Source organism: Apteryx rowi, unplaced genomic scaffold (assembly GCF_003343035.1).
Source record: "Apteryx rowi isolate R43461 unplaced genomic scaffold, aptRow1 scaffold_94, whole genome shotgun sequence".
Lineage (NCBI taxonomy): Eukaryota > Metazoa > Chordata > Aves > Apterygiformes > Apterygidae > Apteryx > Apteryx rowi.
Window position 1 is genome coordinate 1,320,545 of NW_020451249.1, and position 20,030 is coordinate 1,340,574.

Below are 20,030 nucleotides of genomic sequence, written 5' to 3' on the forward strand. Positions count from 1 at the left end.
TAACATTTCTTTAAAAGGTGCATCAATTTTCTCTGTTAAAAAAAGTGGGTTATCAAAAGGGAGAAGCCAGAAGGGGACGGAGCGGAGGAAGGCACAAGGGACCACCGACGACGAGCAAGCAGAGGGGAGAAGATCCGTCGGATTAAAACACACRACAACGGCTAAAGAAGAAAGTCATTTTTAAGACAGTTTATTCCAGCCTCTCTCTCGCCCCGTCCTTCACGCAGTGCCGGGCAGGAAGGGGTTATGGAAGTCACCCCCCTCGACACGCAGCCTCGAAACGTCTCAGATAAATCAATAAGCCGAGAGCCCACGGTACATAAAGTCGCACGGCCCCAGCGCAGCACGATTGATYGCCTAACGACCGCGCTCGGCGCGCGGCGCGGCGGCCGCAGCGGTAAGTACAGCATCAAAGTCAGACAGCAGAACTCACGACCATTTATACGGAGGGTAAAAGACAGCGCTGGAAATCCCAGCGGGAGCCACGAGCATCCTGGAACAAGGGGCAGCACATTTCGACAGGTTCTTGGTGTGATTGTTACAGGCTTTTTTTTTTAATGTTTTTCCTTTTTTTTTTTTAGAAAAATACCCATGCAAATAATATATTTTTCACCGCTAAACTTCTTTAATGTCGGAAAAATAAACCACGAAAGCAGAATTCGGGAAAGAACCGAACGGAGACGGGGCCGACGTGCCCTTGGCCCCGCTGGGACGAGGGGCTGCCGGAGGTGGCAGGTCCCATCCCCGCGTTCCCGGCGCCCGCGCTCCGCCGACGCACACTTTCGATGGGACTCAAAGTGCAAATTAGTCCCTCCAGCAGCAATTCGCCCTCATGAGCACGGGTACAAGCTAACGCTCCCAGATCCCACATTTCGGGAAGGCCCATGAGCCCAAGGAAGTCAGTGCTGGGACTGAGCCTTCCTTGGAGACCTGGGAGCGTCCCAGCCCTGCGCTCGCCGGAGCCGGAGCATCCCAATTCCCGGCAGTGAGGGTAGAGAAAAACCATGTGCAACACCTTTTCTCCAGGGTTCGGCTGCAGACTAAATTGGTGTCCCGACCTTTCGCAGCCTGCAGCATGTGCCCAGACAGGTTTCCTGCAGAGCGGAGAAACCGCGGGTCCCTCAAAGACAAAAAACCAGGACGTTTGCTCCAGCCTCGGTAAAAGCATCGCCTTGGCGGTAGGAAAAGACACTGCAGACGAAGAGCTACRCGGAAAAACCTTGCTACGCTATTTATCTTACAGGATGCAGCCGACGGCATGGGGAAACCCACCGTCTCGCAGCAGGAATGCTTCGGGAGAGATGCTGACCCCGAGCACGCGGCCACGGACGCTCTCCCTGCCCACGGAGGAGGCACCCAYGGAGGGACCACGTTGGGCCAGCAAGCGCCGGCACCGGGAAAAAACCAGACAGGCTGCACACGGGGCGAAGGAACGCGCGTGTCCGGACAGGGCTATTTAAGGTTTGATCGAGGAGCGGCTGAAACTGCAGGGGCTGCTCTAAGCCCGGCCACCCCGGCCCCCCTCGCGCCGAGCTCCTCTTCCTCCTCTGCCCACAAGCGCGCYGAAGGCCGTGGCTTATTTGCTGCTCATCAGGGCTAACGATATGGAGCAAACTGGTATTTTCGCTCTTCCCGAGATGCACAAAAAGCATACACGTTCCTCCGAAGAGGGCGCAGGGGAGTTTCCCCAGGGAAGGGTTTCCCTCCAGCTCCCGCGGAGCCGGCAATGAAGGCAGCAGCAGCAGCAGCAGCGCTTTGCCGGCCAGGAGACTCCGCTTCCAGCAAAGCCCTGGGCAGCTCCCGCRCGGCCGCCTGCTTCTCCAGCCGGCGGCGACACTTCTGGGCGCGCAACGCAACGCGAGCTGATGCCAAACCGAAACGGAGGCTCCCGCCGGCCTCCGCAAAGCGGCTGCTTGCCCCCGGCTTCGCCGCAGCCCGCGCCGCTCTCGGGAAGGCGCCGAGCCGCAACCGCCGCTGCGCCCCGCTCCGTCCGAGGGTGAAGCGGTGCGAACGCCCAGCGGGGCTGCAGCACTGCTCCGCTTCGCTTTTCTCTTGCCTTTTTGTTTCTTTAATGGACAAAATAGACCCGGGAAAGTCTACTCCGAAAAGGGACGGGGCAGGTTCTGGCGCGGGAGGGGGCAGTTTGGCCGCTATTTCTACAGGCTGCCCGGGGCGCAGCTCTAACGCTTGGCTGAGAGTCATGCGGGTTTGGTGCGGGGGGGKGTGTGTGTATGTGTGTTTTTAAATAGCCCATCCTCAGTTGCAGGTAGCCCTGGAGGTGGCAGCCGCTGCCCTCCCCACCGGCTCGCTCCGGACGCCCCGGCTCTGCCTCCTCCGGCCCGACRCGGCGCCTATTCGGCAGCCATCTGCTCGATGTGGTCGCTCAGCAGCTTGTATTGCTCTGCGGAGGGGAGAGAAGACACGGCGGGGGGACGATGCGGACACCCGGGGCTGGGCGCGTCCCCCCCGCTCGCCCCTACCTTCGTCCAAGTTGCCAATGGTCGCCTGCTTCTTCAGGAAGTCGCTGCAGAGCTTCTTGCTGAGGCCGAAGGCCAGCATGTTGTGGATGAAGGTGCTGAGGACAGACGGACGTGCGCGCCCTTGGAACGGGCTGGCCCCAGCGTCCCAGCAGCTTCCTTCCACCCTCCCCGCCCTCCTCTTCCTCCCTGCAGCCCTTTGCGCCGGTGTCGGGACACCCTCGGACGCGGGACGCGCCGCAGCAGCCGGCTGCAGGTGTTGGAGGTCCCAGGAGCAGGTCCCGGAGTGCCGCMCCCGCCCTGCCGACCGGGCATCCCGGTGGGCAACATCTGGGCGGCGTTGCAGCGCACATCTGGGCACCACCAGGGGCAGCGCGGTGGCTCCCGTCCCGTCCCCGTCCCCGTCCCGGYGCTCACCCCAGCTGCCCGAAGGTGATGTTCTCGTTGAAGCGCAGGCTGTCGTCGCGCTCCTCCTGCGTCATGTGGCACCACTTCTCCCTGCAAGGCAGCAGCACCGCCGCGTCGCCCCCGGGCCGGCCAAAGCCAGACACCCCCCGTCCCGTCCCGTCCCATCCCGGAAAGAGCCGGCAGCAGGGAGCACAGGGAGTCGGGATGTGCCCCGCGCATCCTCCGCGGCCCCGGGTTTCCTCCATGGGACCCGACTCGGAGCTAGGAAATCGCCTGGGCCCCCCCAGCACGGATCCCAGACCCTTTTCCCCAGTGGAGCCGTCGCTCTGGCCCCCGGCCAGAGGAGCTGAGCGTGGAGCGGCCGTGCCGGCTCATCGCCACTAACCCACGGCGCTGCCCGAGGATGCCCTGGCTCCTGCTCATCGCGCTGGATTTTGAGCAGAACCGGGGCGCCGTCCCAAACCCCGGGGGAGACGAACATCATCCGGTTCCTCTCCGAGCCCATCGCCAGCAGGGACTTTTGCCCRAGCACCAGGAGCTCGGTGCAACTTCATCTCGCGGCAAAACCCAGACGCGCGACCTGCGCTGTGCCGGGGCAGAGCCGTTCCCGCAGCTCCTCCTCGCAGGCGGTACCCACGTGCACCGACGCGAGGAGGTGGCCCGAGTCCCCATCCCCACGTCCCCCTCGCCGGGCCTTTAGTGACCAAGCCAGCGCGGCGCTGAGATGTCACCATGCCGGGGCATGACGCGCGGTCAGCGCCGGCTACGGATCGGTGCATGCACATTGGGAAAACTACAGCTCCGGGATTAAGCCAGCCCTCTTCTGGAAAGAAGTCAGGGAAGGTTACAGACAAGGATATGAGGATAAAGGAAAGGGAAGGAAAAACAGGGACAGGTAGAAGAAAAAAATAGATATATATATATGGAGGAGAAGCAAGAGGACACCACGAATGGACCACGCTCGTGGCACACGGCACAGCCCGCGCACCGAGCGGGATCAGAGACGCTGCGTCACGCGGAAACGGCTGGCTGGGAAGGGGGCTCTTCCGCAGCAAACGCGATGGCCTAAGCCCAGGCAGAGCGAACCTGCTTGCTGCTGAAGCTGGAAAATGATGGGCGCTTGATCAGACTGGCCCACCAAGGGCAGTCTGCCCTCACCACCCAGCTCGGGGCCATCAGCCACAAGGGGTGAGCTGCTTATAGCGATACGGCTCCGGGAACTTAATACGATACTTTTAAAAAGATTTTTAAAAAAAAAGTAGTTTCTCCCAGATAAAGCTCATGATAGCAGGGGGAAAAAAAATTTAAAAAAGCCAATCTGGAGGTTGAGAAGAACGGAGAAGAATCAAGCTTTTTTCAAAGCTTTGAGAGCTGGGAGCAAAACTTCGCACATCTCACTGGCCCACTTACAGGGGAAGCAAGTCTGCAAGGCTTTTTTTCTGTCTTTTTATGTTTTTGACAGAGGAAGGGGGAAAAAAATCATCAAAGCAGCCAAGGAAAATTCACCGTGCTTCTGGCTTGTTACGCAGAAGTAAGGTGCCTGGAAAGGGGGAAAGCCCCACACCTGGCGCTATCCAAATCCTTTGAGCTTTACACTGGCCCGACAAGGGCCGACGCAGAGGTTCGTTTCCTCCCTCTCGCAAACGTAACCCCATTTGGGCTGTATTTCGGCGTGCGGAGGAAGTGTCTCAGCCCCTCCAAGGGCAGCCGCTGCTGCTGCCGCCGCTCGCCGCGATGCACCCAGCAAGGCTCGGATCACACCACCGCGCTGGGCTTCCAGCAGCGGCGTTTCACCCCAATGGCTAACCCGAGCTGTGCTCTGTCTAAGCAGGTTTTGGTTGTCCAGCTCCCGGTGCATGCCTTAACCATGCTGAAAATTTCCTGCCAAGCTCCCTCGCCTTCCTTAGCGCTGTCGCTTCAAGTGATTTGCTCCAAGGTCAAATATCCCRAGCTCCAGCAATGCAGCAAAGACTCTCCCCCCCTGCAGATCCTAACTCTGATCGCCCATGGATGGGACTGCTTTTGGCCTTTGCAAGCCGCAGCACGCGCTTGCGGCCGCAGCATGCAGCAGCCGTCTGCATTTTTCTTTTTGTGCAAGGAYGGCAACATAGGAGCATGTGGGAAAGAGAAGAAAAAGGATCAGATTTTCCAACTGGGCAAAGGTCTTCGCCACCTCAACGCAACAGCACAACCAGGGACACACAAAAGCCAGACCACGGCAGCCGCCCCACCGGGGATGGACACCGCAGCAGCAGCCAGCAGCCCTCGCACCGTGCCGCCGCGYGAGTCAACAGCAAAGGGGGGAGCGGCAGGGACAGGAGGGGACGGCGTTTTCCCCCTTCTGCACTAAAGAGACTCGGTTCACGTCCAAAAACTGCCCATGCAACAGGCTTGTGGAGGYGCAAGCCGCCCGGTTCCCCATCAGCCGTGCACCCCGCTTCCACGCCAGAAGACCATAATGCTGCAGCCTGAAATTGCTCGGGTTTGTTTTTAAAAACCAGCATTAAGGAGACACCAGTCAGAGGTTTTTTTCCCCAGAGAGGCTGGCAACGTGGCCGCCGCACACGGAGGAGTCCCACCTCGGGCGGGCAGCAAGGGCCGGAGCCCCCCTGCCTCCAAAGCCTTTCACCCCAGGGCAGGATCTGGACCCGAAGCGAGTCRGCCCTGTCGGATAGCGCAACCAAGGAATGCGGACAGACACACCTCTTCTCCTCTTCCTCTCCAGCGTTCCCTCTGGAGTGGCAGCAGAAACAGGGCCCACAAGGGTTGGGTGTTAAAGACCATGCAAGATAGATGGATGGAGGAGAAAAAAGAAAAAAAAAAAAAAGAGAAGAACAGATGAAAAAGTTGTTAGAGGCAGAGACAGAGAGAAAAGAGAGAAAAAGAGGAATTTAGTTCTTTTTGCTTCCCACCCTCCCCTTCCCTCCCCACCGTGGTCGGATAAAGCTTCCCAAACGCTCAGCTTCCCGCTGGCCGCCTTTCCTAAAGCAAACGCCGAGGACTAAGCGCAGCGTCCCCAGCAAACGGCCCCTCCGCCCCAGCGGGCAGGGCGACACGGGCGCCTCGAGGAGCTTCCCTGCCCCAGATCCGGAGGGGTTTGGAGAGGGCGTTCATCCACRGCGCCGCTGCCGAGGCGGCTTGCAGCGGACATCCTGACCCGGAAACCCAGYGCAAGATTTAGGAGGAACCGGGGCTGTGCATGCTCCATCATCTCCCACCTCGCAGGCGGAGACGTGCACGGGGGCGCGGAGAGCCCCGCGCGGCACCGGCCGGCTCCTGGACCCGGGGGCGGTCGTCGCCCAGCCGCAAACCTCGCGTTTTCCTCCCTCGCGAGCGGGCTTTGCTTTTGCAGGGAAGGCTCARCCACGGGGTTAATCGGGAAAGGCGCTCTGAGCAGAGAGCAGCTGCCAGTGGCACATGTCCTTGCGAGACATTTTGCTCCTGCTAATTTGGGGCTTAATCAGAGCAAACGCGGTTATGGTTGCATTACTGTTCAATACTTGCTGTCACTGGTTTGCTTGGGGAAAAAATAAAAAAGGAAAGCATTAAAGGAGAAAGAAAAGATTGCTCAGTTCCCCGAGCCCGGCAGAGCATCCTTAAGTGTAAGCAAACGGTCTCATGGTTGAGCTTCGGGTTTTGGGGGAGGATGCAGGAGGGCTGGCAACCRCAAGAAGCGCTCGAACAGGGCACTGGGTTAAAACGCCCGGTGCTCGGCCACTTTCGCCCGGAGAGCTCCCAACCTCCGAGCGCTACACGAACACGCAGCGGTCCGGCCCCGCTCCCGCGAGCGGCGCGGGCAAGCGGCAAAAGGCAGAGGAGCTTCGAAGGCCCCTTCGACGCCCATCTGCAGGGCTGATCCCGACCCCCTCCTCGGTGCTGGCTGCCCGCGCTGCTCCTGCTATCCAAAGCGATAGCAGCTCGAAGGCTGGCTTGCCTTTCCGGGCACACCTCTGGGGCTTTCTTTTTGGAAAAGCAATGCAAAACGAGCCAGAAAACCTGTACGTTCCCAAATCCTTAAAGGAATGCAGCTCTGCCTGGGCCCAGAAAAGGGATTAATTGTCTCCTTTGCTCATCTGACAGCCCGGTGTCCCCGGCAGCCTTGTGCTCCGAGGCAGGAAGCAGAGCGTTTCCCTGCGGGCGCTTCTGCTTAGAGCTACAGGGGAAAACGCAGGGGTGACCTCGGGCCTCGGCAGGGCTGGGAAGCACAAAACCCTCCCGAAATCCAGCCCCCACCCCCCCGGGTCCCGCCAATCCATGCACCCACGTCACTACAGCATCTTGATTGCACTGCTTGCCTTGCCATCCCCCCTTAACCAGGGGAGCCGAGAGCACCGAAAGGACCTTCCAAAAACCAAAAACAACCAAACAACAAAAAAAACAGGTTCCAAGCATGGGGGACGCTGCTGAATTAATTGCACACGAGGACGAGCTGCAGCCACTGACTTCCCAGGGCAGCGGGACCCGACAGCCACGCACCGCGTCCCCTCCGAGGGCAGGGAACGGCCGAGGCGGCGGGGCTGGGGGCTCGCRTCCTACCTGGTGGTGGGAGACCTCTTCCTCCGCTCGCAGTGAACCGCGTCGAAGAAGGCGGCGTTCCAAAACCTCAGGTTGTGCCTGCCGAGGAGGAACGAGGCGGTCGCGGCGGCAGCAGCCTGCGAGCCAGCCCCCCGTCCAGCCCTCCGGCTCCTTGGGAGGCCACATTCACCTTGGGAGCTCCACTTGGGAGATGGGGATCATTGTAAAGAGGAGCCTCGCACTAAGGCTTCACAGCCATTTAAGTGAGGCGAGAAAACTGCTGCTGAAAGGCTCTGTCCTGCTCCCGTCACCCGTCTGCGCAGGCCACAGGCAGGCGAGGGTCAGCCAGGACCAGCTCCCCAAACCAGCTCCCCGTGGGGTTGCAAACACACCTTTCCCGGCAAACGGGATGTGCAAAGGCAAGGCCATCTCTTTTAGGGGCAGCRACAACTTGAAAGCAATCAGGAAAGTCTGGGCAACATGCAACGTGTGGGCAGGGCGGTCAAATCCCCTCCTGCATTTCCGATCCCAGCCCCGGGGAGCCTCCCGCGAGGTGGTAGCCCAGCTCGCTCCGGGCAGGTTTACCAGATMGGCTGTTGCTTGAGGTGCATGTACAGGTAGATCTTCTCTCCTTTCTTCTCCTCCTCTGGGCTCTGCACAGAAACTGTGGGGACACACAATGACACACCAAGGCCTGGATGACGCTCACCCTCCCACCCGCGCAGGGACTTCGCGTTCCCTGGCGGGTGTCCAAGTGGCTGCCACGGCGAGGTTTGCAAATCAAACGCTCAGCCCCAGCACATCCCCCACCAACAAGGAGAGGAGCTTTTGTCTCCCTTTGTGGGCGGACAAGAAGTCAGATCAAGGTGCACACATCCCAAAGAGGATGCTCGAGGGCTGGACCACTCCTTCAGCAGCACAGGTGGCTACTGGGAGGGTGACGGGAGCAACGGGAGCAACACTAAAGCTCAGAGGCAGCAGACGCCCAAACCTCTCTGCAACCTAACACCACTGAGGACAAGATGCCTTTGGGTCCTGGTGGGACAGGATACACTATTGCTCCAAAACAACGAGCTAAAAGGGTTGAAGTGCTTTGAAGCACTTCTCCAGGAGCTCAGGGGAGATATCACCAGTCCTTCCTGCCACGTGTCTCCATCCCACAGCTCCAGCAACGCCAGGCATCTCACACCACTTCCAACCCTCGCTCCTTCCCCAGCTGACRCCTTGCCAGGCTTAACTCAGCAATGCTGGCTCCACTCACCCGTCTTCTTCAGCTTCTCCTTTGGCTTGTCCTCCCCTTCGCTTCTGTGACACAGAAAATAGCGTCAGCTCCAAAGAAGCCTGTCCCCACACGGCCCATGTGGTGAAGCCCTGGTTTCCTTGGCAAGGGAACCACCTTCATTTTAAAGACCCCCTGCTCCCACGTCATGGTCCCCAGGGCCAAAAAGGTGGCCAGAGACATCTCTATGCACTGCCTTCCCACGGCAGCAACAACCCCCAGCTTAGGGGAGCCCGTGCCCAGGAGGTTTCTGGTTCGGCCACGTCACGAGTGCGTGTCCCAGCCCACCCTGCCTGCCCGGAGCGCCCAGCGGAGCGGTACCCACTCGCTCTTCCGGGCTGCGGGGCCCTTCAGTTTGGTCTCCAGGCCCCCGAAGAAGCCCTTCACGTTCTCCGTCTTGGCCGACGTGTTCTTCAGCAGCCGCTCCGCGATGTCCTTCTTCTCAGCCAGCCAGCTGTTGGCTGACTTCAGGTACGAGTCGATGCTGCCCATGGGCTTCTCCTTGGTCTCCAAGGGCAGCGCGTGTGGTTTGCCTGGGGGAAGGCAGCAGGAGCTCAGCGGGCTCGCGGGCGCTGCAGCAAACGTACGGCTGGGCAAATCCCTGCTGCAAAGAGCACCGCTCTCACGGCCCAGYGCAGCCAGCGCCGCCAGCTCCCGGAGGACCTGCTCCAAGCAGTGCTGCAGACGCACCGCGGAGACCAGGAGCCAGGCTGGGTCATTTCACCCAGTCTCCATCCCGTCCCAATTCTTGTAGGTTTTTCTCCTCTCCCCATTTTGGATAGAAAGCCTAGTGTCCCGCAGAGAAGCGACTGCCACACACCAGGCAATGAGCAGAGGTGTTTCTGTGCTGGGATTGGATTCACATCGCATCCCCAGGGTAAGGGATCGCCGCATACGAATATCCCTGGCTATGAGAAGCAATGAGGAACCAATGTCAGCATGAGCTCCCAACAACAAGGGACAGACAGACAGACAACGAGGGTCTCCAGCAGGTATGCACAGCCTCCATGCCATGAAGGCCCTTCTCCTATCAGTATCCGAGCCGGCCAGCACAAACCAAGTTCAGGCACACCTTCCATCACCCTTCCCAGCGCAGGGCGAACCTCAACACCTGGGCCTAAAGCATTTCACCATCTGTCTCCAGCACAAGAAAAGCCCGAGGGTGCGGACACCTCTTACCGATGTAGTAGTAAGTGAAACACATGGTCATTAGATTCTTGGCAGGGCTGAAGTCATCCATCTGGTGACACCTGAAATCGAGGGAGAACTAGATGAAGACACCTGGCAATGGCAACTGAAGCAGCTTGGCCCCTCCTGTAGCCGTGGCTCTGCTCTCACCGGGCAAGGGCAGCTTTCCTGCAGCAAAGCCCTCGGAGGAGCAGCACAACCGCCTCTACACAGCTGTCCCAGCACGCCCCGAGCTCGCCCTGCACGGAGAGTGGCGGCAGCGAGTCCAGGCAGCRCCCCGTGCTCAGGGCAGCACCCCATCCAGCCGGGCCAAGCCCAGCACCATGCTCAGGCTGAAAAGCCCTGATTTTTGGCAAGGCTTATTAAAAGGGGCGACCCCAGCTAGCCTGCAGCCAGACCCCGCTGGCTTCAGCATCTGCGCTGTGCTCCTCCTCGCCTGCTCCCTAGCTCAGGTCTGTCTGCAACCACCCGATGGGCCACGACAYGTGGGACACCCCGGCCCTGGCAATGCTTCCCCGCTGCTGGGCTTCGCACGAGCCCTCTGCTTCCTTGGGCCTAAGAAGCAGGGCAGGKTGGAGACGGAGCTCTCCTGCCCCTATGGATTAGTGCAAAGATCTCAGGGGCTTTAGGAGATTGCAGTGAAGCTGAAAACCCCACCACCACTTACTCAAACAGCACGAGGGCGAAAGATTGCATCAGGCGATAGAAGGTCTGCTCCGAGACGCACTTGGAGTTGCAGCGCTGCAAGCACAAACCCAGACCCAGTTTAGCACAGCCGCCCGGAGCGGCCGTCTGCCGCAAGCGGCAAAGACAACAGCAGCTCCCCGAGGTCCCCTAAGGAAGGTGGCCAGAAAGCACGTTCAATCAGGCCTCCACCTCGGAGACAGCGGTTTGAATTTCTGATTTGTTTTTCTAGGGAATAGGACATTTCTGAGTGCTCATCTTATTACACTTCATATAAAATAGAGAACTTCTCTCCCTCATTGCAATGATCATATTTTTAAGTGCCTCAGGATGCAATTATTTACTTCTGTATCTTAATGTACCAAAGCTTCTCCCTCACCCCCRAGCTCCTGCCCTGCAAAAATATTGCTCTTGGGCACTGCCAAATTTCCCTGGCCTGCGCCTTCTGCCCCAGCTGCTCCCCAGTCGCCAGTACAGGACAGCTCCTGTATATATACTTGTACATACAGATATTCTGCCCGAGTCGCCCCTTACCTGGGCGCTCACGTATCGTGCGAACCATTCCCGGCCCTTCCCGTTCTCGCCGCTGCAGAGCTCACCAAACTTGGCCTTCTCTTCTTGGTCCAGGTCCTCTCTGAAACAGAAAAGGGGGGGAGAAAAAAAACCCACCGTTAAAGTCGAGGACGTGCCTGGCGTCCCCGCCGCAGTCGGCACGGCGGCTGCCCCTTCCCGGAGGGAGGCTCGGCTCCTGCAACGTCCAGATGCTGCGACGGGGAGGAGGGCAGAGATGGGAGGAAGATGCAGGTGCGTCTGTTTTGCCATTCTCCCGCGCACGCTGCTCTTTTGTTCCTCCCCGGCGGGGGGCAAAGCAAAGGGAGAGGGAAAGCAAAGGGCAACAGCCCGAGCGGAAACTGAGCTCCCGAGACAGGCGCGCTGCCCCGAGCGAAAACAGCCCCAGCTCGGCTTTGCTCCCCATCACCCGCGGTTTGCTCGATTGCATTTGACGTGCCGCGTCGGAGCGCTGCGGAGAGCGCAGCGAGCCGTGGGGCCGGAGCCTGCGTCCTCCCCTGCTCCCTGGCTGCGACACGGCATCGAAGCCATAAACAGCACGAGCCAAGCGCTGGAAAATCGATGCTCACCCGCCGGTGAAGACCTTCTCCACGTAGTGCCGCATGAACTCCCGGCGCTCGGCCGCCACCTCGTCCTTGGCCGACTCGGTGCTCTGGTTGGAGGAGAAGGACTCGTCGGAGGACGAGCGGCGGTAGCTGCTCCAGCGGCTGGGCGAATAGCCCATGTCGTTCTCGCTGTCTGCCGACTCGGTGGCGTCGCTCTCCTCCCCGGCCGCGTCCTCGTCGCCGCCGCCGCCAGGGGGGTCCGGAGGCGAGGGCTCTGCGGGGGCGGGGGTCTCGGCATCGAAGTCGATGAGGTTCCCCACGGGCACGTCCAGGGGGGCCTCCATGGCGCTCGCGGGGGGGACGCGGCGGTGCGAGGAGCCGGGGGGGGGCTGCTGTCAGCTCGGTTGCCCTTTCGCCCCTCACCAGGACCTCAACACCATCTTCAGCCTCGGAGGACGGTCTGGCTAAAGCTGGCAGGTCCTTCCACCACGGGCCRGGTTAGTGCAGGACATCTGAAAGACACGGGACGGACACGGGTGATGAGACAAGCCCAAGGAACCACCACCACGGACCTCGGGAGAAAGCATCACACGCCACCACCTGCAACGTCCCCTGGATGCCACCAGCAGCTGTGAGGGACAGGACACGGGCGCAGAGCTGGCCTGGCTGCTCTATGCGCAAGCCCATGTGGCGGTCTCGAGCTTTCTGCACCGTTCAGGGGGATTTTTCTTCCTCRTGACTCATCTTTTAGCCCGGAAAGGAGACAGTTTAAGCCTGAGCTCCGTATGCCACATTTGGAAGGTGACGTCTCCCAGCCTGACAGGTGAAATTGGGCCAGCATGAGCCAGCAGCTGGCGAAGGCGCTCGTGATCCTCCAAGGTGGCCTCATCCATCCTGCCCTGCCCCGGCCGCTCACRGCACAGCACAGCAGATCCCTCCCGATCCGGAAAGGAGAGGACAAGGCAGAGCCACGTTACTGCACGTGTCCGAATGCAAACCCGCCACACCGCTGAGACGGTCCTCACCTCTTGCAAAGAGATGCAAGGAGAGAAGAAGTTCCCCAGGCTCCTTCCCCATCCTGAGCATCCGCTCGCCACCTCCTCGATGCCCGGGGACACCCAAACCCCCAGCGCGTCGCACGATGGGGCGAGGAGGGGGCTGCCCGCACGAACCGCCTCTCCCGCGGCGCCCAGGCAGCAGGGACGAAGCAGCGGCACCGCGGGCATCAGCCACGCGGCGAGATCTTCCCTCACCCCCAAGCCAAACGGAGGAGTTGGCCGCACAGGTCTCACGAAAACCACCTTAAAGATGATTTTCTTATCGTCTCCCAGCGCAGCTATTTCAGGAGCACAGCAGAGAGGGCTGCCGGGGCCAAGAGCCACACGCAGACCTCGATCCCGGGACACGGGCAACCACCCCCGCAGCAGAAAGACGGGTTTCTCTCGGCTCAGGGATTAGCACACGCCAAAGGGCAAACGGCCAGGTCGTYGGGCCAAAAGCAGTTTAAAATTAAACCAAATGCAAGACGTGTCACTGAGCAGAGCACGCTGGCCCAGTTCGGGGGCTCGGAAAATAGCCCGCAGGAGAGCACCCGCTGCATGGGGCAGCAGCTCGCCCGCCAGCACCCCGCGCGTCCCCACGGTCACCTCCGCCCGCGTCCCGGCACCCCCATGCACCTTTCGATGCCGCAAAGCCCAGGTCGCCGGGAAGAGCAGCTGAGAGCATCGGCTCTTCAGAGGAGAAAAGCATCCGAGCGGCTGCAGGCAGCGACGGAGCTGTGAGCCAGAGGCCAGCTGCAAACCTGCCGTCACGAGCGCCTTCGGCACGGGGGGGGCGTAGGACAACCAGCTGCTGGGGCCACGCAGGGCTTTATCTGTCCGCCCCCAACCTTTGCAGCCAGGCCCAAGGCAGCTGCAAAGCCCTGTTCTCCCGGCGGGAGCAGGGACCTCCCTCTGCCCGTCCCTCCAGAGCCTGCGGACGGAGGCTCGGAGCTGCCTAGTCGCAACGCCGTTAGCCGCAATCTCATCCCCCAGCTGTGTTTTCCCTGGAGGCAGGTCAGGATGTTCACGACGGACCTTCCCATCCACGCTTTGCAGGACGTGCCTCCCTCCCTAAGCTGGAACCGGACAGGAGAACAAATCCGTGCCCCTTGGAAAGCCTGCCCAGGTAGCGGCCGCTGCCTGGRTTTAACGTCTCATAACGTCCCACGCCAAGGACGTGGCCCAGGTGACCTGCCCGCCGCGCACTGCTCGGCACAGGGGATGCGCAGATGTCCTCCCGCACGTCACCGCTGCACGTAAAGAAATTGCAGAAATTTCTCCATCACGGAGGACGACGTGCAGCCTTATAAACATCCCTCCAACTCGGAAYYGCTCCCTTTAAGCGACTTCTTGGAKGCAACAGCTTTTCTGCTTCACAARCCACGCGGGCCCAATGCCCCCGGACAAGCTGACGGACAGGCTCCCGCGCGTCCTCACCCTGCCAGGATCCGCACGCGGCCGAGGGAGAGCTGCGCCGCGGCTCGAGCACGAGCAAAAGCCRTCAGCGACGACGCACCCCTTGGGCCTCGGCTCCGCGAAGCTCTGCCAGGCGCCAGGAATCCCGCGCCGGCACACGGCACGCCGAGCGGCGCTACTCCCGGAACAACGCATTTCCTCCAAGCGTCGCCAGACACAAAACTGAGTTGCACTGGAGCACCGGCGGCTCCCGGCTCCGCTTCAGGCCGTGCCGTCAGGAGAGGCGCAGGGCCACCTCCAAGCTCCCAGCCAGCCGCGTGCGGGCGGCAGCAGGCAGACGGCTTTTGCTGCCTGAACCAGCGACGGGCAGCAGGTCGGGGGGCTTTTTGCACGTCCCAGTTTGCAGGAGTTTGCACATTGCAACTGCTCCAGAAGCAGCCGAGCAGCATCTCCCCAGCACACAAGGGTTTAACCACTGGTGACCAGCTCACGAGAAAACCCTCCCACTGAGCAAAGGCCCCAAAAGGCGTTCGAAGGTGTCGCTGGATGCACAGGCTTCCCGAGCATCCCGCGCACGCTCCGGGCCGTGCTTCCCTCAAGCCCTCCGGCACAGGGTACAGAGGAGCCTTAAAACCTCAGCCCTGCACCCGCTTCACAGCCCCGTCATTTCTCCAGGAGAATTAATCCCGGAAAAGAAGAGCCAAAATACAAACCAAGAGCTTCGACGTCCGCAGCCCGAGCACTTGGCTCCGGCCGCACGTCCCGCAGCTGGGACCAGCACAGCCTTCGGTGTCACGCTCCTGCCTTGCYGCTGCTGTTTCGAGTTTGAGAGCGAACAAGGGCTCCAGGATAAGAAGGGGCTTTTTGGCCGCTCGCTTACAGGAATATCGCCACGGCGTAATGAGCTTTAGCGTCTTTCAGGTCCTGCAACGCCAGGGCTGCCTTTAATCATGACGCTCAACCAGGCAGACAAGGTAATGTGTAGCTGACAACAGGCTTGCTTGTAAGCATGCATCTTCCAGCACATCTGTATTCCCCATGGGGAGCTGGCTCATAATAAATCTGTGTCTTCCCACTGGAAACGCCAGCCAGGGAGCATTAGCAGCAAAGAAAAGAGTTGGCTGGAGCCATCTGCAGACAGASAGGCAGCTCGGAGCGTCGCCCTTTGCTGCGGGTTTCATCGAAGAGGCTATTTGGGGGCCAGGAGCCCTCCCGAGGCATGGTCTGCTCGATTACGAGGGCCTTCTGGAGGAGAAGGAAAAGAAGGGCCTTTTCCGRGAGGTTTTGGGGCTGCCAGCTTTGACCACGTGTTGCAGCGGTCAGTCTGAGGCCGGCGCGAGCTTGCTGCCTGCTGCAATGAGCCAGGGCAACAGAGACGGGAGGGATGTGACAAAGCTAATTTGTAGCTCGTTGCTGTTATAAATGAGACTTAAAAAAAAAAAAAACTAGCAGTCTTTGCTGCATTAAACTCGATCGGAATTTTAAAACGGTTAAAATCTCGTGACTTCTTATTGCTCATGCTGTTTTCCTTTCATCTCTCCCTGCTCGGTGAAGACGCGGCCTGACTGCATTTCACTGCAAGACAGCTGCATTTGCAACCCCGACCCCACAGCATCCCGCAAACGCTGCAGGAGAACCGTGTGTGCTTTCCCAAGGGCAGGAGCTTTCCCAAGGGAACGGAGCATTTTTTTTTATCAGGCTCGTAGTGTCCTGTATGCTCGGACAAAGCGAGGAATGGCCGGGAAGCAGTTGGCCCCGCGAGACAGCGGCTCGGACGCCAGCTGCGTGCGCTTTGCTCTCGCATCGCCTCCGCTCCTCGGCCGCGCTTCGCCCGAGGGGGGACGCGATGCCRTTTCGCAGGGGCAGGAGCCAGCGCTGACTGCGCCCACTTACCCACTTGATAAAGTGCTGGCGAGGAAATTACATCTTCGAATGCAGCAGCGCCGCTGCCATCTGCGGCTTTCCTAACCAAGCGTGACRTGAAACACGTGCTGGCTCTCGCGGCAGCTCCCCAGCACAATTTTGGAGCTTGCTGACCGTGACTTTTGGAGCGGGGGAAGAAGGGGGCGCCCGGGATGAGAGCGCGCTGCAGTGCAGGGTGCAAACGCGGGCGTTGCAAGAGCGGTGGCTTTTCCGGGACCCGCCGTGTCCTGGCAAGAGTTGCTTCCCCCAGGACGAAAGGATGCAGCTGGTACGGGGAAACCCCGAGGGAGCYGCGCGGGGCAGAGAGGAGCAGGCCGGGAATCCAGCACCCGCAGGCAAAGGCGGAGAGGAGGATGCAGAGGGCGCCTGGACTGGGGACCGACATGTGCAAAGCCCGGGAGAAACCAGGGAGGCATTTAAACCTCGTGCCAAGGCGGAAAGGGAGGAGCGAGGAGCCGGGATCGAAAGCAGTCGAGGCAGTGACAGGGGAAGGGCTTTTCTTCCGCTCTATTTCAGATGAATGTCCTGGCTTTGCTGCCCTCATCCAGCCTCTCCCCGGCTCTGCTCGCCCTTCCGGAGGACGGGATCACCTGGCCTAGCTTTGCAGTCCAACCCTTTCACCCCCTCGCAGAGCCAGAGGAAGCGACACGCAAGGGCAAAAAAAYCACCCGCAAAAATCGCCCGCAAAGCCGCTGAACCCGCGGGACGGCGCCTGGAGCACGGCAGCGATAAAGGACACGACACCGCCCCAGCCCCTCCAGCGTAATGGGATTTTGGGATGCGATATTTTCTCCCAACGTCCCTAAAACTTGCACTGAGTTTCTCCTTAAGGCTCTTTAGGTGAAACACCCCCAGCTCAGCCCCCGGCMTCCGCACGCCTAAGGGCCAGCTCCGCTTTCCAAGCCCTGATTGCTGCGGTCCTGACGCCGTCTGCATCCCTCGGCCACAACATCTCGCCAGACGGCTCTGATACGCGTTTGCAGCCTTTTGCACCCCTTTCCCCAGCTCCCCGGGTTCTCTGCACCCACCTGGGAACCGGCTGCATGGGGAGGCTCCGACTGCCCCGGCGCGGTGCAAAACCAGGGCTTTGCACCTCGCTCGGCCCGGGCGAGCAGGGCACAACCCGCGGCACGCACAACAGCCGGGCGGGATGGGAGAGGGGATCCCTCCGCAGCGGGTGCTGGTGAGCCAAGCGGTCGCCTCGCTGCCCGGCCCCAGGGGTTTAACAGCGCCCACCTGCGTCTGGAAAGCTGGAATTATCAACTTGATTAATCCTCGTTACGAGCTCAGGCAGTGGGTGGCTTTCTGCACAGTGACAACGCTCGAGCCCACGCTCACATCTGCATCCTACACGGAGACGACGCTCCAGCCTGGAGCAGTCAGAGGCCTTTAAAAACTAATTAAAATGAAGAAATCACTGGCTGCCTTCTCGCAGCAGCTACCAGAGTACTTTCCTCCAGACCTGTCCGTCCCTCGGTGCCGGGAYGGCACCCAGACCTGCAGGTTAAGGAGAAAAGGGCTCTTAAAGCCCTCAAGGAAATTCACCCCGTTTGCATCCCGCGCCAGGGAAGCCGCTGCGAGGAGGGCAAAGAGACGATTAAATATTCTCGCAGGACTCGGCTTCTGCCTTTGCAGTCCCGAAGGGACGGCTCTGCTCCGGCTCTGCTCCGGCTGCCTGCTGCACGCCGATCGCAGCCGCCGGCTCTGCCGGGCTGCCAAGATTTCCAGCAGCGGATCCGAGCCGTGACGAGAAGGGCCGCGTTCGCAGCCGCAGCTCCTGGGGCTGCGCGGAGGTGTGCAGGGGCGCGGGACGCAGCCGCAGGCGCGGGAAGGGTTTCGCCCTGGCAGCGGCAGGGCTTTGACTCACCCTGCAGCAGGAGTTTTAGCGCCGCTCGATGCGCTCTGGCAGAGGTTTAATCCGCTGCACGTCTCAGTTTCCCAGCTGTATCACAGGGGCACGTATTTCCCAGCCCGCGGGAAAGGGGGGACGGGTGCATCGCGCCCTCTTCTTGCCGAATTTCTTCCTGCCCTGGGGCGCTGGCGCTGCCGGRGGGACAGACGCGGCAAAGCGCCGCTTCTCAGCGCCGGTGACCGCGACGTCCGGATCTCAGCGTGCCCCCGGGGCCGAGGCCGGCGTCGCCCGGCTCGCAGCGGGATGGTGGGCGCACCGCTTGCGCCGAAGCCGTGACACCTCCCCGCCACGGCCTTTGCGCCGAAGCGGGGGAGCAGCGCTCGCGCAACCCCTTCTGCAACAGCCCCTCAGCCGGGGGGGCACAGCTCAGCTCCTGCACCGCAGGCCTAGGGACGGGGACGCTAAGGGTCCGCTAAAGAAAAGTTTTCCACCCTGTGCGATTCCCCCGGGTGGGCAGAGCATCCCCGGGAGCGCGCGCGGCAGAACAAGCCGGGAATGAAACCACAGGAGACTTCCCCGCTACCCCGCTCCTGCCGAGGRAGGCTGGAGCCCAGCAGGGCTTTACAAAGGCACCGCGGGCAAAACCTTTGCTTCTGCCAAGGAAAACTCCCTGCGCCGCGAGGGAACGGCTCGGCTCGTTTCCTCCGTGGGAACTGGTCAGTCTTGTTCCCCCRAGTCGCTCATTAATCCTCCCGCGGCGCTGAGCAAACACCCCAGGCACCAGGGCCATATCCGCGCGGYGCACAGCCACCGGCAGCTGAGTTCCTCAAACCGCCGGAGATCTGGGGGTACCGCACCAGCACCCCCTCCAAAAAACAGCCCGAGAGCATTTAAACGCACAGATCTCCCTGCTTGGGACCTTAACGAGCCCTTGCAACGGCTGAAGCTGGAACCCCCAACGCTCAGTTTACCTGCCCCTGCGGCCGCTGCTCTGCTCCCTTCGCTGGCAGCGAGGACACAGCCCRTTTTACCGGGGCTTGCGCCAGCTGCGCCCTTGCCAACACGCAGCCGCAATATCCGGATTGCAGACGCTACCCGGCGGCTTTACAGGCTGAGAAGTCACGTCCCCTGGAATTTCATAAAAGCAAATCATGGCAGTTTTGTTGATCTTTCCCTGAATACCACAGAGGGCGGCGGCAATCTGGAAGGCACCTGTGCTCAGCTGTGCACATACACCCGCAGCAGAGACCGCACGCACTCTGTGCATGCCAGAGCCAGCACGCAGCACTGCCCCGCACCGCCCCGCCGCCGTGCCGAGCCGGGGAGAGGGCCGCGAGCCAGCGGCCGGTGCCCCCTCCCGCAGCGGCACCTGACGCAGGGGAGTATTTTTGGCACATGACGTGAACGCCGCTTGCCAGCGCTGCTACGCGGCAAGCACGTCCCCGCCACGCTGTGGATCTCTTCCCCAGCCCTTTCCTTAGGGAAAGGTGCTGGCGTTCCCCCTTCCGGCCCCAGCGTCGGCGCGGGGGCTCCGCAGGAAGCCCAGCAGCGGACACGGCTCGGCCAGCGYGCAGCAAAGCTTCCCGCAGAAGCCCCTGTCCCTTTTCAAAGCCTGCATTAACCCACACGGGTCGCTTTACAAAGCCAGCTCGTTCAACCTTAAAAACTAAGCTTTCTTTTTTTTTTTTTTTTTAAGGCAATCTGAAGCCCAGCAAGCTCTCAACTTTCCCGTGCATTGCAAAGAGCCCTTTCTTCCTGCTAACATCAGACACCAGATGGCAGCTCCCCCTTCGAGTGGACTTTAGAAGAAGAGAATTAAACGTCTCTTGAATAGCCCGGCGCTGCATTAAGACCGTCTTTTGTGCCGAGCAGCAGCTTCTCCTTTGCGGCGAGCCAGCGGCACAGCTGCCCCCCCTCCACGCCCGCGCCTCCCCAGGGAGCCCCCAGAGCCAACTATTTATCCCGCCAGCCCCGCTCCCCGCTGCTCACCTGGCAAAATGTCACGCGAGGGCTCTCGGGGCCGGGCCCGGCTTTAGAAAGCGGCTCTTTAAGGGATTTCCCACCCATAACAAGCCCGAAGGGACTCGGGCCCCCGCTTCCATGGGAGCTGCCGCGTTTCCCGATCGGGCTGCG

At 60.8% G+C, this 20,030-nt stretch overlaps 1 protein-coding gene across 9 annotated transcripts in view; it reads right to left on the reverse strand.

Annotated features, from left to right (window-relative positions):
• Positions 1-604: 604 nt before the first annotated feature.
• KIAA0513 (KIAA0513 ortholog) overlaps positions 605-20,030 on the reverse strand; it is a 40,325-nt gene continuing 20,899 nt past the window's right edge. For 6 of the 9 annotated variants that reach the window (XM_026092001.1, XM_026092003.1, XM_026092002.1 and 3 more), the window contains 12 exons: positions 11,691-12,178; positions 11,086-11,185; positions 10,535-10,608; positions 9,859-9,929; positions 9,005-9,212; positions 8,662-8,705; positions 7,986-8,064; positions 7,422-7,499; positions 5,589-5,618; positions 2,895-2,975; positions 2,481-2,575; positions 605-2,401 (listed from right to left, as the gene is read on the reverse strand). In XM_026092001.1, coding sequence (XP_025947786.1) covers positions 2,352-2,401; positions 2,481-2,575; positions 2,895-2,975; positions 5,589-5,618; positions 7,422-7,499; positions 7,986-8,064; positions 8,662-8,705; positions 9,005-9,212; positions 9,859-9,929; positions 10,535-10,608; positions 11,086-11,185; positions 11,691-12,010 — 1,230 coding nt within the window. In that variant the 5' untranslated portion in view covers positions 12,011-12,178 and the 3' untranslated portion in view covers positions 605-2,351. Of the gene's footprint in view, positions 2,402-2,480; positions 2,576-2,894; positions 2,976-5,588; positions 5,619-7,421; positions 7,500-7,985; positions 8,065-8,661; positions 8,706-9,004; positions 9,213-9,858; positions 9,930-10,534; positions 10,609-11,085; positions 11,186-11,690; positions 12,179-12,266; positions 12,347-12,691; positions 12,759-20,030 lie in introns of those variants that run through there. The other 3 variants (XM_026092006.1, XM_026092005.1, XM_026092009.1) reach the window with 3 other exon arrangements.